The sequence below is a fragment of the Crotalus tigris genome, unplaced genomic scaffold (genome assembly GCF_016545835.1).
Source record: "Crotalus tigris isolate CLP2741 ecotype Arizona unplaced genomic scaffold, ASM1654583v1 scf7180000017625.6296891, whole genome shotgun sequence".
In the NCBI taxonomy this organism is placed as follows: Eukaryota; Metazoa; Chordata; class Lepidosauria; order Squamata; family Viperidae; genus Crotalus; species Crotalus tigris.
Window position 1 is genome coordinate 3354348 of NW_024096520.1, and position 15073 is coordinate 3369420.

The 15073-nt window shown below is 38.0% G+C and overlaps 1 protein-coding gene across 2 annotated transcripts in view; it reads left to right on the top strand.

Moving 5' to 3' along the window:
- The window catches only part of GNAI2 (G protein subunit alpha i2), a 127988-nt gene extending 113842 nt beyond the window's left edge, over positions 1-14146 (top strand). For both annotated transcript variants that reach the window (XM_039333702.1, XM_039333708.1), the window contains exons 6-9: positions 430-559; positions 2575-2728; positions 11814-12039; positions 12924-14146. In XM_039333702.1, coding sequence (XP_039189636.1) covers positions 430-559; positions 2575-2728; positions 11814-12004 — 475 coding nt within the window. In that variant the 3' untranslated portion in view covers positions 12005-12039; positions 12924-14146. The remainder of the gene's footprint in view (positions 1-429; positions 560-2574; positions 2729-11813; positions 12040-12923) is intronic.
- Positions 14147-15073: the final 927 nt, after the last annotated feature.

Consider the following 15073-nt stretch of genomic DNA (forward strand, 5'->3'; position numbering starts at 1 on the left):
AAGCTAGATGAAGCCTAATTAGTAAATTGGATAGGAGAGTACTTGAGAATACCTGGGCTGAAAACTGGAAAGTTTTTTCAGCTCAGGTTTTCAACTGAAAAGTCATACAAGCAGAAAAAGAGAATTCTGTATTCTATACGGTTTCCATGGAAAGCGCATGGACAAGTCCATGAAGTCAGTAGGAGACACGCTTGACTCAAAGAGAACTTTTATCTTTATTGAGATGTTTGTAGGGTTAGGTATGAAAATAGTATCAGCTATAGATTTAACTTTCTGTTTTTTTGTTGCATCATTAGTAAATGAAAATTCATTGATTTCTTCAAAGTTATGTTTTGTTTCTATGTTTATAAATGGCCTTTTTGATTTTCAGTGATGTGGTTGTTCTACAGTTACAGTTTGACATCAGTAACTCTGTAATTTTGCTTGCAGGATGTTTGATGTTGGAGGCCAGAGGTCTGAGAGAAAAAAATGGATCCATTGCTTTGAAGGAGTTACAGCCATTATCTTCTGTGTTGCTCTTAGTGCCTATGACCTAGTTCTGGCTGAAGATGAAGAAATGGTAAGGATACAGTCATAATAAATGAAGCTATCATACATCAAGTCAAATTACTAATCCCTTAAGCTTAGTATTTTCTACACTTATTTGGCAGTTACTCATTAGTCTATTGTGCAGAATTTTCAGTTGTCTGCATGCAAGGCAGGTACTGTATCTGACCTATTCATTTGTCAAATGTCTAGCCTGTTCAACTCCAAACTTACTATATGAGTGGTTTCACAACTTTAAAAAGTAAACATTATATATAAAATGAAGATACTTTATATAAAAGCACAACAGTTGTCTAAAAGGACAACGTAACATATTGCAACATATCTGCCACCCCCATTAAAATGTACACTCCTGAAACGTTTTAACGCAAGGCCTCAGGAAAGCAAGTTTTTAGAGGTAGCATAAGGGTGAGGATCACTTGGATTTCTAGAAGGGTGTTGTTTCAAAAGGCAGGTGTGATGACAGAGAAAGACAATTTTCTGGGTCTTGCTAGATGATTTTGTTTAATTGATGAGATACAAAGCAAACTGACTCTGTTGAAATGAACAGGATAGCTAGACTCAATCAGAGATTATAGTTGTCTTTAGGTGCTAGACCCAGTACCATGTAATGAATATAGATGATAACCATCACCTTGAACTGCAGCCAGAAGCTAACTGGCAACCAGAGCAGCTCATGTAGCAGGGCTGTAATATGGATATATTGATATTACTTATTATTGCTTGCTTCATTCTGTTCCAGCTGTAATATCCACGTGTCTTCAAGGGCTGCACCATGTAGAGCAGTGGTTCTCAACCTGTGGGTCAGGACCCCATTTGGGGTCGAACGACCATTTCCCAGGGGTCGCCAAACAACGCAGTCCACCATTTTCCCCCGCTTTTCCTTAGCTGTGCTCCTTCCTTTTATTCTGTTGGCTTTTGAAAGCCAATAGAATAGACTCTCTTGAATAGAGTCTAATTCTATTGGCTTTCAAAAGCCAATAGGAATTGTCCAGGCTGTCTCTGCCCTGCTGAGCCCACTAAAAGTCCCATTCTGCAAATGGTGCTGCACCAGTTGAGTAGTCCTCGACTTATGGCCGGTTGAGTAGTCCTCGACTTACGACCGGTTGGGGGTCGTGGCATTAAAAAGGTTGAGAACCACTGATGTAGAGCAATTCCCCAGTATTGTTCATAGTACTAGGTTTCATTTTGTGCATTATAACATCATAAAATAGCAGAGTGTAATTCATCTTTTTGGTACTGGTTGAAGAGTGCAAGGGGTTTTAAAACTGCATATACTGTACATGAAATATAGGAAACCTATTAACTGTCTCTGAGTATTTACTGATTTGTTCAGTTTATATGCTGACTTTCTACTTCCGTGGATATCCAAGGCAGCTAACAAGAATTAAAATAAAGAAAATATTTAAAAAATAATAATTAAAATAACACTTTTCACATTTTGTTAATATAAAAAACTAACAAAAAGATTGCAAAAAAGATAAAACAAACAGAAGGACAAAAAGTAAAAGGACAAAAACATCTGGAACATATAGGAAACAAGTTATGTCTTAATGCAAGCATTATACCTTGAACATGCAGAGTAAGATTGCTCAGCCTTTCATTTCACCAAAAGAGAGAATCAGTGTATAAGCAAAGAGCAAACACCTGCATCAGTCCATGCTTGTAAATCCAGGTTGGCATTGTAGGTCCATGATAAAAAAAGTAATATTTTTTATTCTTCCCTGCCCTTCCTAAAGCCACACTTCTTTACATAATAATGTCTACATTTTAAAACCACATTTCGTCTTCCCCAAATCATCAACATCGACCTTAAACCATAATGAAATGATAATGGATGAAGCCTTTACCATATGCTGAAATATGCTTTCAGCATAATGAAGTTGACATCAGTCACTCTGAAACATTTTCTGAGGTGTTCAATAAATATAAGGAAAAGGTCTTTCATTAACTTAATTTAAACATTATAAAAACAATATTCTTGCAGTAAGTTCATTTTTTGGCTGAGAATGTTCTCTATCTTGACAGAATCGGATGCATGAAAGTATGAAGCTGTTTGATAGTATCTGTAACAATAAGTGGTTCACAGATACTTCCATCATTCTTTTCCTCAACAAGAAGGATCTTTTTGAAGAGAAGATCGTCCACAGTGCTTTGACTATCTGCTTCCCAGAGTACACAGGTAAACATTTCCTTTTTTTCCTTTTAAACTTGCTCTATTATCTCCATGTCCTACATGGAGTTAATGATAGACTTAATTTAGCTTAAGAATAAAGCTGATAGAATCCTTTTGTTGCATTACAATGAATGTCTCCTTAGGTCAACTCCTACACCCTCTAATGGTGCTCGGGTTCACTGAGGAACTGTGTTAAAAAAAAAAACAGTATGTAATCTGTTCTACAGATAATCCTCAGTTAATAATGATAATTAGAACTGGAATTTCTAGCACTAATCAATGCAGTCGTAAAGTGCAATATCATGTGACCATATTGTTTAGCGATGGCAATCCTGGCATTTCCCTTTGTCACCATTAAGCAAGGGTTATGGGTCCTTAAGCAAGTCCTAGATGGTTCACAAGCTGCTGACTGACAGGTAAGGTATGGCGTGAACGTGGTGCGGGTGGGGGTAGCTGCTACTAAGTGGAGGAAGTGGGGGAAACAATTCATAAAGCAACTTGTAACCTTCCCTGTTGGCTTCCTTGTTGACCTTGCTTGTGGGAAACTGGGAGGGAAAGTTGCAAATGGTGATCACCTGACTTCAGGATGCTGCCATTGTTACAAGTATGAGCCATTTGCCAAGCAATCATGTGACCACAGAGGAGCTGGCATGGACAGAACTTCACGGACTGGTCATAAGTACCAGTTGTTCAGCACTGTCATAACTTTGAATAATTGCTGAATGAATGGTTGTTAAACAAAAATTATCTGCATTCCCTAATCATCATAATACCAGTTAGTAAGCAAACCATTTAGGGGGAAAAATACAAACCCAGAATAGGAACCTCTCCTGCTGTTCCTTCCATTTTCCAAACATACTGTAAATGAACAACTTTCACTTTCTTTCTGTACTTTCACTTTGAAAATGAGCCAAATTTATTAAAAATACTGAACTTCTCCACTATTTCAATTCCTTTGGATTCCTTTATGAATTTTCAAGGCTTTTCTTTCATGTTCCCATCAATATTAGAAATAGTTTTTACTATTTGAAATACAGCAGGATATTACAATTTACCATGTATTTTCCACAGTACACCGAACATTCCAATGTATTTTTAGGCTCTTAAACACATAGTGTTCCCATATACAACTCTGCCTTTTACCTACATGATATTTCTTTTCAAGTACATTTTATCCCTTTAAACACTATGAAACTTGATGAGGCAGCTGTATTTATATTTATAATCTTCAAGAATAATACTGCAGAAAAAATTCTGGGCTAGAGAGATGTTCAAAGTACACTTCAGACAAATCCAAAGTCCCCAGAGCCTCGTACAATTAATGATAAAGAGGATAATAGCAGCAAAGTTTTAACCGAGGTGGCGCAGCAGTTAGAGTGCAGTACTGCAGGCCACTTTAACTGACTGTGTTCAGCAGGTCAGCGGTTCAAATCTCACCGGCTCAAGGTTGACTCAGCCTTCCATGCTTCCGAGGTAGGTAAAATGAGGACCCAGATTGTTGGGGGCAATGTAAATATATATATACATTGCTTACTGGTGTACACCGCTTAGAGAGTGCTTGCACTTAAAGCGGTATATAAGTCTCATAAATAAATATATTGCTAAAAACTTCAATCCAGAAATAGGGTATGCGTCCAATAATGTTGAGAATTCTATAAAGAAAAGGAAATCTTGAAGTGACGATTCATTGATATTTTGCCATATGGTCCAACAGCCAAGCTGCTACATGCAGCTAAAGAAATATTTCATGGAATAATTCCTCTAGATGAGGGGTAGAGAACCTTGGCTCTTTTATGACTTGTGGACTTCAATACCCAGAATTCCTGAAGCAGCCATGCTGACTCGGGAATTCTGGGAGTTGAAGTCCACAAGTCATAAAAGAGCCAAGGTTCCTTACCCCTGCTCTAGATCATTTCGTGCAAATTGCATCAGAGATGGAAAAACACTGGGAATGGGAGGAGGAAGTTGATGGGGAGAAGACTACGAGCAAACACGTTTCCACAAACCAGTTCAGAATGACAGTGCATTGACCTCAGCCAAGCCAAACTAAACCAATCCAAGTAGCACACTGTTCATCAATAGTAGTCAAGAAGTTGTTAATTATACTTGCAAATACACATGCTTTTAATTGCAAATAATCTTTATATTATATTGTGATAGTGGGAAATATAAGGAATTTATTATCAGCACTAATGAATTCATTCTGGGTAAGTAATAAAAAAAACATTACTTGAAAGGGTAGCTATGGAGACTATCTGTGGAATCTACTCTCAATACAGGAGGTATTATAATTGTGAAACTTCCTCCAAAATTTCCAAGCGCAAAAGAAAACAGCAACTGTTACTCTAAAAAGAAATTTTGCAGAAGGAGGCCAATTATTTTGCAATGGTGTAAGAACTTCACGTTTGTACAGACTTTATATATGTGTCGAAGATTATGTGTTCCACAATTTAAGTAAACACATTAACCCAGCAAAATTCTGTATCGCCTTCAAGATGGTATTGGGAGAAAAATTTATTCAGCTGAAGTTCAGTTGCTAAAGCACAAGAACCCATGGAAGGAATATATCAATCTAAACATGAATAAATTGACATCAAATGAAAGCAAAATAATCATTTGCCATCTGCAGATTTATAATGCATAGAAACATATAAATGTGAGAAATGGAGTGCTAACAAGTTATTGAACTGTTTATTTGTACATTTTGATTAGAATACCTGGAGAGGGGAAATATATTGTCTATTTATTTTTGTTTATTTATAAAGAAAATTTGTATGGCTAGCCAATTAACTCATGGTAACCGTGAGTGGCTTACAGAAATAAAACCCCAAATACAAAGTTCTAAATAAACTCATCCCCCACTAGTGGAAACAATCCTTCCAAAATTCAGTGCACTCTTCAGTATCTTTAATACCCTTAATCCTCACCCATGCATGATATTTAGCCATCATGCTTCTAGATTATAGCTCAAACACACTTGACAAGGAACAATTTCAGGAAGGACTGTTTATACCTAAGAACAAAATTGCATAATACTCCAACTTCCTTTCTGTTAGCATGTGCATTTTTGGACATAAAACTTCCTGTCCACTTTAGTATTTTTCTTCAGATCTTTTTACTTATTTATTGCAGATGCTTCAATATCACCAACTTAAACTGGCTTTTGAATGGTATCCTCTCTTAATCAATTTCAATGCATTTAAAAACAGCACTTATATTAGTAACATCAGATATACTGATGATACTACTTTGGGGGCCTGGCATTAAGGAAGACTTAAGGAATCCTTTGCTGAAAATGAAGGTTAGGCATACAAAAACTGGTTTGATAGTCAATATTAAAAGAACTATGGTTATGTCAACTTTTAACAGCATCCAAATTCAAAGATGGAGTGAAAGATGTAGTGAAAATAAAAATATACTTTATTTTGTTTTACTCCAAAACCCATAAGGTTAAAGATTGTAATAATTAAATAAATATGTGTCTGCTTCTTGGGAAAAAGCCTGTGACAAAAATAGATTTAAAAAGTACAGAGACATCACAGTACCAGCAAAGGTATATGTCGTCAAAGCCATGATCTCTCCAGTTGTAACACGTGGCTGTGAAAACCAAATCATCAGAAAGGCTGAATGAAGAAAAAGTAATGCATTTTAATTATTGTGCTGAAAAACATGGTTGAGAGTACCTGGACAACAAGAAAAATATTATTCAATATGGATTGAAATAAAACCAGACTGTTAATTGAAAACACTAAAATAAAGGTAAATATTGATATTTGGGGCACATAATGCCAAAAGCAAAAGCTTTTGGAGAGCCACAATGGAAAAATCAGAGTCAGTAGAAGATAAAAGCCAGAGAAGATAAGATGGCTGGATGCTATTGCTAATACCATGAAGATGAGATTACAAGAATTCAAAGGTGTTATTAGTAGATCATCCTGTGGAACTATTGTCCATCAGATTATTGAAAAAGTTCAAGTTTACTGAATACCAACATAGTATCTGAGAAAAAATGGTAAATTTCTCACTTTTGAAGTAGGGAGAACCAAACTAAACTTTGTGGAACAAAATAGTACAAAACGTAGATTAGACTTTAGGTAAATATAGCAATATTGATTTTTTAAGCATTTCCTCTGAACACTAAAATGATCACAGAAAAGTAGAACAAAATGGTGCATAACAGTATATGGTTTGAGTGGAAACCAAATTATGGAATGTACAGTGAGGGAAAAAGTTATTTGATCCCCTGCTGATTTTGTATGTTTGTCCACATACAAGAAATGATCAGTCTATAATTTTAGTGGTAGTTTATTTTAACAGTGAAAGACAGAAGAACAACAAAAAAATCCAGAAAAATGCATTTCAAAAAAGTTATAAATTGATTTGCATTTTAATGAGTGAAATAAGTATTTGATTCCCTATTAATCAGCAAGATTTCTGGCTCCCAGGTATCTTTTATACAGGTAACAGTTCCTAATCTCAGCTGTTACCTGTATAAAAGACACCTGTCCACAGAAGCAATCAATCAATTAGATTCCAAACTGTCCACCATGGCCAAGACCAAAAAGCTGTCCAAGGATGTCAGGGACAGATAATAGATCTACACAAGGCTGGAATGGCACATATAAGACCATCGCCAAGCAGCTTGGTGAGAAGATGACAACAGTTGGTGAGATTATTCGCAAATGGAAGAAACACAAAATAATTGTCAATCCCCCTTGGTCTTGGGCTCCATGCAAGATCTCAACTTGTGGAGTTTCAATGATCCATGAGATCATCATCGATTTGGACAAGGGGATAGATGGGGAAATCATCAAATTTGCAGACAACACCAAGCTGGCAGGAATAGCCAACACTCCAGAAGACAGGTTTAGGATACAGGAGGATCTGGACAGACTTGAACACTGGACGCTAGCTAACAAAATGAAATTCAGTGGTGAAAAAAGCAAGGTTCTACATTTAGCAAGAAAAACCAAATGTACAGGTATAGTATAGGGGGTACCTTGCTCAATAGTATAGTAACTGTGAGAGGGACCTCGGAATCCTAGTGGACAATCACTTAAATATGAGCCAGCAGTGTGCTGCAGCTGCCAAAAAGGCCAACACAGTGCTGGCTGCATTAACAGAGGGATAGAATCAAGATCACGTGAAGTATTAATACCACTTTACAATGCCTTGGTAAGGCCATACTTGGAATACTGCATCCAGTTTTGGTCACCACGATGTAAAAAAGATGTTGAGACTCTAGAAAGAGTACAGAGAAGAGCAACAAAGATGATTAGGGGACTGGAGGCTAAAGCATATAAAGAAAGGCTGCTGGAATTGAGTATGTCTAGTTTAATGAAGAGAAGGACATGATAGCAGTGTTCCAATATCTCAGGGGCTGCCACAAAGAAGAAGGAGTCAAGCTATTTTCCAAGGCGCCTGAAGGCAGGACAAGAAGCAACGGATGGAAACTAACCAGAGAGAAGCAACCTAGAACTAAGGAGAAACTTCCTGACAGTTAGAACAATTAACCAGTGGAACAACCTGCCTCCAGAAGCGGTGAATGCTCCAACATTGGAAGTTTTTAAGAAGAGACTGGACAGCCATTTGTCTGAAATGGTATAGGGTTTCCTGCCTGAGCAGTGGGTTGGACTAGATGACCTCCAAGGTACCTTCCAACTATTATTATTATTATTATTATTATTATTATTATTATTATTATTATTATTATTATTATTATTATTGTCATCATCATCATCATATCAGCCCAAAACTGCATGGGAGGATCTTGTCAATGATCTCAAGGCAGCTGGGACCATAGTCACCAAAAAAACAATTGGTAACACTCTACGCCATGAAGGACTGAAACCCTGCAGCGCCCGAAAGGTCCTCCTGCTCAAGAAAGCACATGTATAGGCCCATCTGAAGTTTGCCAATGAACATCTGAATGAATCAGAGGGAGAACTGGGTGAAAGTGTTGTGGTCAGTTGAGACCAAAATCTAGCTCTTTGGCATCAACTCAACTCGCTGTGTTTGGAGAAGGAAGAATGCTGCCTATGACCCCAAGAACACCAACCCCACTGTCAAATATGGAGGTGGGAAACATTATGCTTTGTGTCAAAGATGGAGGTGGGAAACATTATGCTTTGTGTCAAAGATGGAGGTGGGAAACATTATGCTTTGGGAGTGTCTTCCGCTAAGGGGACAGGACAACTTTACCGCATCAAAGGGATGATGGACAGGGCCATGTACTGTCAAATCTTGATGAGAACCTCCTTCCCTCAGCCAGGCATTGAAAGTGGGTTATGGATGGGTATTCCAACATGGCAATGACCTAAAACACATGGCCAAGGCAAGGCAACAAAGGAGTGGCTCAAGAAGAAGCACATTAAGGTCCTGGAGTGGCCTAGCCAGTCTCCAGACTTTAATCCCGTAGAAAATCTGTGGAGGGAGCTGAAGGTTCGAGCTGCCAAATGTCGGCCTCGAAAACTTAATGACTGGAGAGGATCTACAAAGAGGAATGGGACAAAATCCCTCCTGAGATGTGTGCAAACCTGGTGGCCAACTACAACAACCATCTGACCTCTGATTGCCAACAAGGGCTTTGCTACCAAGTACTAAGCCATGTTTTGCAAAGGGGTCAAGTACTTATTTCGCTTATTAAAATGCAAATCAATTTATAACTTTTTTGAAATGCATTTTTCTGGAATTTTTTTGTTGTTACTCTGTCTCTCACCGTTAAAATAAACCTACCATTAAAATTATAGACTGATCATTTCTTTGTCAGTGGGCAAATGTACAAAATCAGCAGGGGATCAAATAATTTTTCCCCTCACTGTATAGTTAAAATAGCTGGTTCCTCTTTTCATGGAAGAAGAAGAAAAAAATAGCAGAAAAGGCTTTTCCCATGCTACTTCAGAAGTGAGAAAAGTTCTCATTTATTGTTGAAATCACCCAGAAAGATCAGAATGAGGCTGTTGAATTAATCAAATACAAACTAGCTTCTAAAACAATCTTCCTGGGTTTTTTCAGTGTATTTGAGACAACATATATATTAAGTATGTATAGTAGCAGGTGTTGACTCTGCTAAATCTCTAACTGCATTCTCCTTGTGCAATGATTGTGACCATTGTCCTGTGATTGTCATCGCTAATGGCATAGCAGCAACAGTAATCTACTTGTGCAAGTTGTGCATTTTAAGTTTCGATAAAATATCTTTCTGTTTGTTGGAGGACAATCTTGTGTGGCCATATGTTGAGATTGTGTTTATACTGTGTTAAATTTCTTAAAGGTGGCCATGCAAATAATTCTGTAAATCCAAAAATGAGAAAAGGGTTTTGTCTTAAAATGTACCTGATTATGGCATGTAAACCTTTGGTACAATAAATATTTTAAATGATACAAGTTTACTTTTTGATAAATGTATGTGGTATTTAAGATTTTCCTTATAGTTAGGATATATCATTTCAGTGGCTATGTGAAGTCTGCATCTTAACAAGGTTGTGGTAGAGAGGGAAGAATGTGGTTTTTGGAGTCTTACTATGAAACTGAAATCCAGGAGATAACTAGTCTGCATTTTGCTCAACAAGTACGGTTTTATTGTGTGTGTACTAAATGGTAGATGCCAGAGGGGCAGTTCTAAAATTTTGGCAATGGGAAAAGGAAGTTGTCTGGTTTTGAACTTATTCTATATTAGCAAAAGTTGTGCCATTTTTGTTTGCTGAGAGTTAGCCAATAAGAACTTAGTTCTTGTTTAATAGCTATTAAAGTATAGGGTAAAAAAATGTAAAAGTGCAGCATCACATTCCAAATACTCTGATGTATACGCATATCTGATCAGATGCCATTCTTCCCCCTCTCCTTCCTGGGTCATTTTTTTTAATGTTTTCCAAGATTCTAGACCAGTGATAGCGAACCTTTTAGAGACCGAGTGCTCAAACTGCAACCCAAAACCCGCTTATGTATGGTCGGGTGCTGGGTGGGCGTGGCCTATTGGTTGGGTGTGGCCCATTGGGTGAGTGTGGCCAATTGGGTGGGCCTGGCTGCGGTGGTAATGGCAGACTGGATGGGACTAAAAAGTTCAATCACTTTCAACTTTGCAAGATCTTTTTTTTTCTCGCGAGAAGTTGAAATTGATTGATTGATTGATTGAACCTTTTTTTTTTTTTTTTTGCACATGGGCACGGAGGCTTAAAGCAAAAAGGTTTTATAAAACCCAGCTGAAGGCCTAGGACTGGGGCAACAGTGCGTGTGCCACCATGGTTCTAGACAATCTATAACTCAAGAAGGCCAGCAAAACTGAGCAAAAATGTTCAGTTCTCACAGTTAGCAGCCTTGGCTGAGCATAAGATTTCAGCATGCAGATTTATATAGAACATTCCAGCATTTTCAGTTTTACAGACAAACCAGATTTGGACTCTTAATTTCTGCCTTTACAAGTGGAAGAAAATATTACAGGATAGACTGGGACATTAAAAATATTTTGAGTATCTTCTTTTCAAACGGTTGGGAGGTTAGGGAGCTCAACGAAAGGCGATCAATTAATTATGAGTTCTGTAAAAAATAAGTCTCAGATGGATTTGATTCAAAAATTCAATCCATATAATAGCTATATGGGGAATTTGTAGCAAATTATCTCTCTCTTGAAGCCACTTCCTTCTGTGCAGAGAGATTATGTATTAACTACAGATCTGATAGATTGGATCATTTTAAGTTTAGTTTCCTGATGTTACTCAGCCATGTTGCTCAGAGTTCCATGGAAAGGAGCCAGCAAAATGCCATCTTCGCTCCCCTCCCCTTCCTTTCCCTTTCCCTTTTCCCCTATCCCTCCCACAGATTAGTTTTGTTCCACCCCTACCTATTTGCTAACTCAATATCTGGCAGAGGAGGAAAACAGCTTTTTGAGGGCTGGAGTGTCTTGCTAATCTTTTCATAGTAACTCTTATATTTGCTGGCTGTTTAACCTGATACTGTTTATATGGATTGAGGATGGTTCTTTTTAAGCTAATGTACTGCTTCTTTAAGGATCCAAGCTAAAAACTGAGTCAATGCACCTAGTTATGGTATAATAATCTTTCTAATCATTGTTCTTTCTCCCCGACCTTCTCAGGGGCCAACCGATATGATGAAGCTGCAGGCTATATTCAGAACAAGTTTGAGGAGTTGAACAAGAGAAAGGACACCAAGGAGATCTACACCCACTTCACTTGTGCCACTGATACCAAGAATGTGCAGTTTGTCTTTGATGCTGTCACTGATGTCATCATCAAAAACAACCTGAAGGACTGTGGGCTCTTTTAGCTCTTCAGATGGCATCTACTGAGGAAAATAGAAAGGTGAGGGGTTAGTAGAATAATGAGACAGTTTAAGGCTACTTGTGATGAATAATCACACTTGCGAACTTTAAAATAAAGGTGTCTATGCCAGTTTCCTGAAAGCAAACTGAAAGCACTTATCTGAAGTGTCTCATTTCAGGAAATATACAAATCTAATTGGATGCAAGGGAGTAATATTTTTCATTTTCCAAGATGAGGTAGAACCACTGTCATTGATATTCAGCATATACAGTAAAGATCATGGTTTTCTGGATATAAGATGGGTTTCTATATCTGACAAAATCTAGATCTTATCTGGGTAGGGGTTACGTTAATTTGGAATTGTCTAAACTACTATGAACCACAAAGCCTTACTAAAGGACCCATGATTGGTGGGTTAAGTATTCAAGGTTCCAGATTAACTTCAGAGACTAAATAAGTATATACGCAGGGCAGAGTGAATGCTGTACTGGATTGAGCACTGATGTGTTTTTGTGTGTACCGTTTACCATACAAATATCCCATTCTCTTGCTTACACAAGTAGTATATAGCAGACCACTTCAGATCTGAGCCTTATTTTGAATGCTCTTAGGAATATGCAAAACACTACATTTTAGGAACCAAGTATTCCAGGAGAAAAGAAGTCCTCCAAACCAAACTGATCTAGCTATTCCAGGAAGATTTTTTAGAAGTTTCCAAGTGTACTTAAATCACTTCACTTTTTGGAAAACCTATTTTCAGGAGAATGTTTTGCCTGTCATAGAACAACTGAATTGGCTTAGTCCAAATCAAAATGGAACTTTCTTGAGTCCCCAGAATGCATTGTTTCCAAATACAGGGTTTTGTAACTCCATTGTTTTCTGTAAATATGCATATTAACTTCCTTTTGCTCTTCCCACTGCAGGATACTTGAACTGCTCCATATGAGGAAGAGGCTGGTGTTGATGAAGGGAGGACTGCATCATTTAACAACTTCTGCTTCTTAAGTTTTGTTCCATTCCTTTAAATATTCCTAATGATGAGACTTTGGCAATTCTTCCTGTCCAAAGGACAGGGCCCATTGTTTCCCCTGCTCTTGCTGTCTAGTTGCCTCCTGCAGGCTGTTTGTCTTCTCCCTGTGCCCACAAAGCCTTACTAAAGTACCAATGATTGGTGACTTGCCATAGTTGTAACATTTCCATACATGCCCCCCTTTTTTTCTCTTTCTTTAACTGAAATCCAGATGGTAGCAAGTCAAAGGGCTTTGGATATGTTTGCCATGCTCTTTACCTTCTTTTTAAAGATACAAAGTGGGGTTTGGGAGTGTTTTTTTTTTCCCCTTTTGCTTTACTTTTGTCCAAGCAACTTTCTGTCCGGCCCTGCCAAAGCAATCTACAGTTCATTTGTTTGTTTGTTTGTTTTGTTTTTTACCTTCCATCAAGTGGAGCTCTTGCCATGGAGCAAGTTTTTCAGCTCCTACCTCTGTAATTTGCACAGACCAGCAAAAAATAAAATAACATTCCTTAAGAGTAAATTTGTGCAGGAAAAGCTGGTCTATTGTTTTATAAGAAACCCTTTTAAAAAAATCATATTTAAAATGTCCAGTAGTAAACGGTTGAGTTGCCCAGTATGAGCTCATCTTCTCTAGTAAATTTGTGCCTTGAGGGTGTCTGTTATGTTTACATCTGTTCCTTAGTTTGCTTCAACGTGCATTGTGTTTAGAATAGAATACAGTGGGTTCTTTCCCGTTTTCCAGCCCTTCTCTCCCTTTTTTGCTGTGGACCAGGCCAAGCTTTTTATGAGGGGGCAGTGCCCATGCATTAAAACATGTTTCTTCCTGGACACAGAATTAGGTTCCTAAGGGCTAAGATTCTACTAAGCAATGTCAACTTCTTTCCATTCCTTTGTGCCCCACCCCAGGGCCCGAGGGTGCACCTGAGGTTGCTGTAATGTCAGGTCTATTTTCATGTCTTTTCTTAGCTCTAACTGTAGTGTCAGCTGAAGAAACGCTGCTGTATGTAAGCGGTCCTGCCTGCTGTGCAGTTGATGGGCACTGGGCCATTAGTAACCGTCAGACGCAGCCTAGCTTTTATCACGTTTTACCAAATTGTTCACATGGTTTGAAATAATAAAAAGTAGAAAGAAAGCCTTCTTTGAACTGCGTTGCTTTTCTTCCATCGTTCTTAAATATATTTGAGCACAGTATTTCATGGTGGGTTTTAATGACTGGATGATTTTCCTTGGCTCATGATACAAGTTTGTGAGCTTCTCCTAGCCTTTTTTTAAAAACAAAAACAAAACTTTGGAGATGTTTTTGACTACAGTTGCGAGATCATTGGATATTATGATTGAGGTACATGGAAGTTGTAGCCCAAAACATCTTAAAAAAAACAACACTACATTGCACATGCTCACACTATAAAGTGGGAATATCCCTGTTTTGGAAACATGCTATCATTTTCTCCATATGTTTGGTCTTTCTAAAGAGTTTTGTGGCCTGGATGAGTGCTTTTTTTTTCTCTGAAGTATGTAAACTTGATGCCCCATAAGGCTGAAAGGTAAAATATAAGTTATGAATAATAAATATAGAAAAAGGGAAATGTGTTATAGTCTTCAAATATAGTCTTTCCTTAAATACATACATATAACATATTTCAATATTTCAGTTCCAATATTTGAGGGGCTGCCACAAGGAAGAGGGGGTCAACCTATTCTCCAAAGCACTTGAAGGCAGGACAAGAAGCAACGGATGAAACTAATCAAGGAGAGAAGCAACCTAGAACTAAGGAGAAACTTCCTGACAGTTAGAACAATTAATCAGTGGAATGAGTGACCTCCAGAAGTTGGGGTTGCTCCAACCCTGGAGATTTTAAAGAACAGATTGAACAGCCATTTGTCTGAAATAGTATAGGGTTGGACTAGAAGACAATACTGAAGAAAGTACAGAAACCTCTGGTCTTCCCACGTGCTCCAGTGAAGTATTGGCCCTTGAAGATCTGTGAGGGCATCTAGCACAGGGGTGTCAAACTCAATTTCATTGAGGGCTGCATCAACATTGCGGTTGCCCTCAGGGGG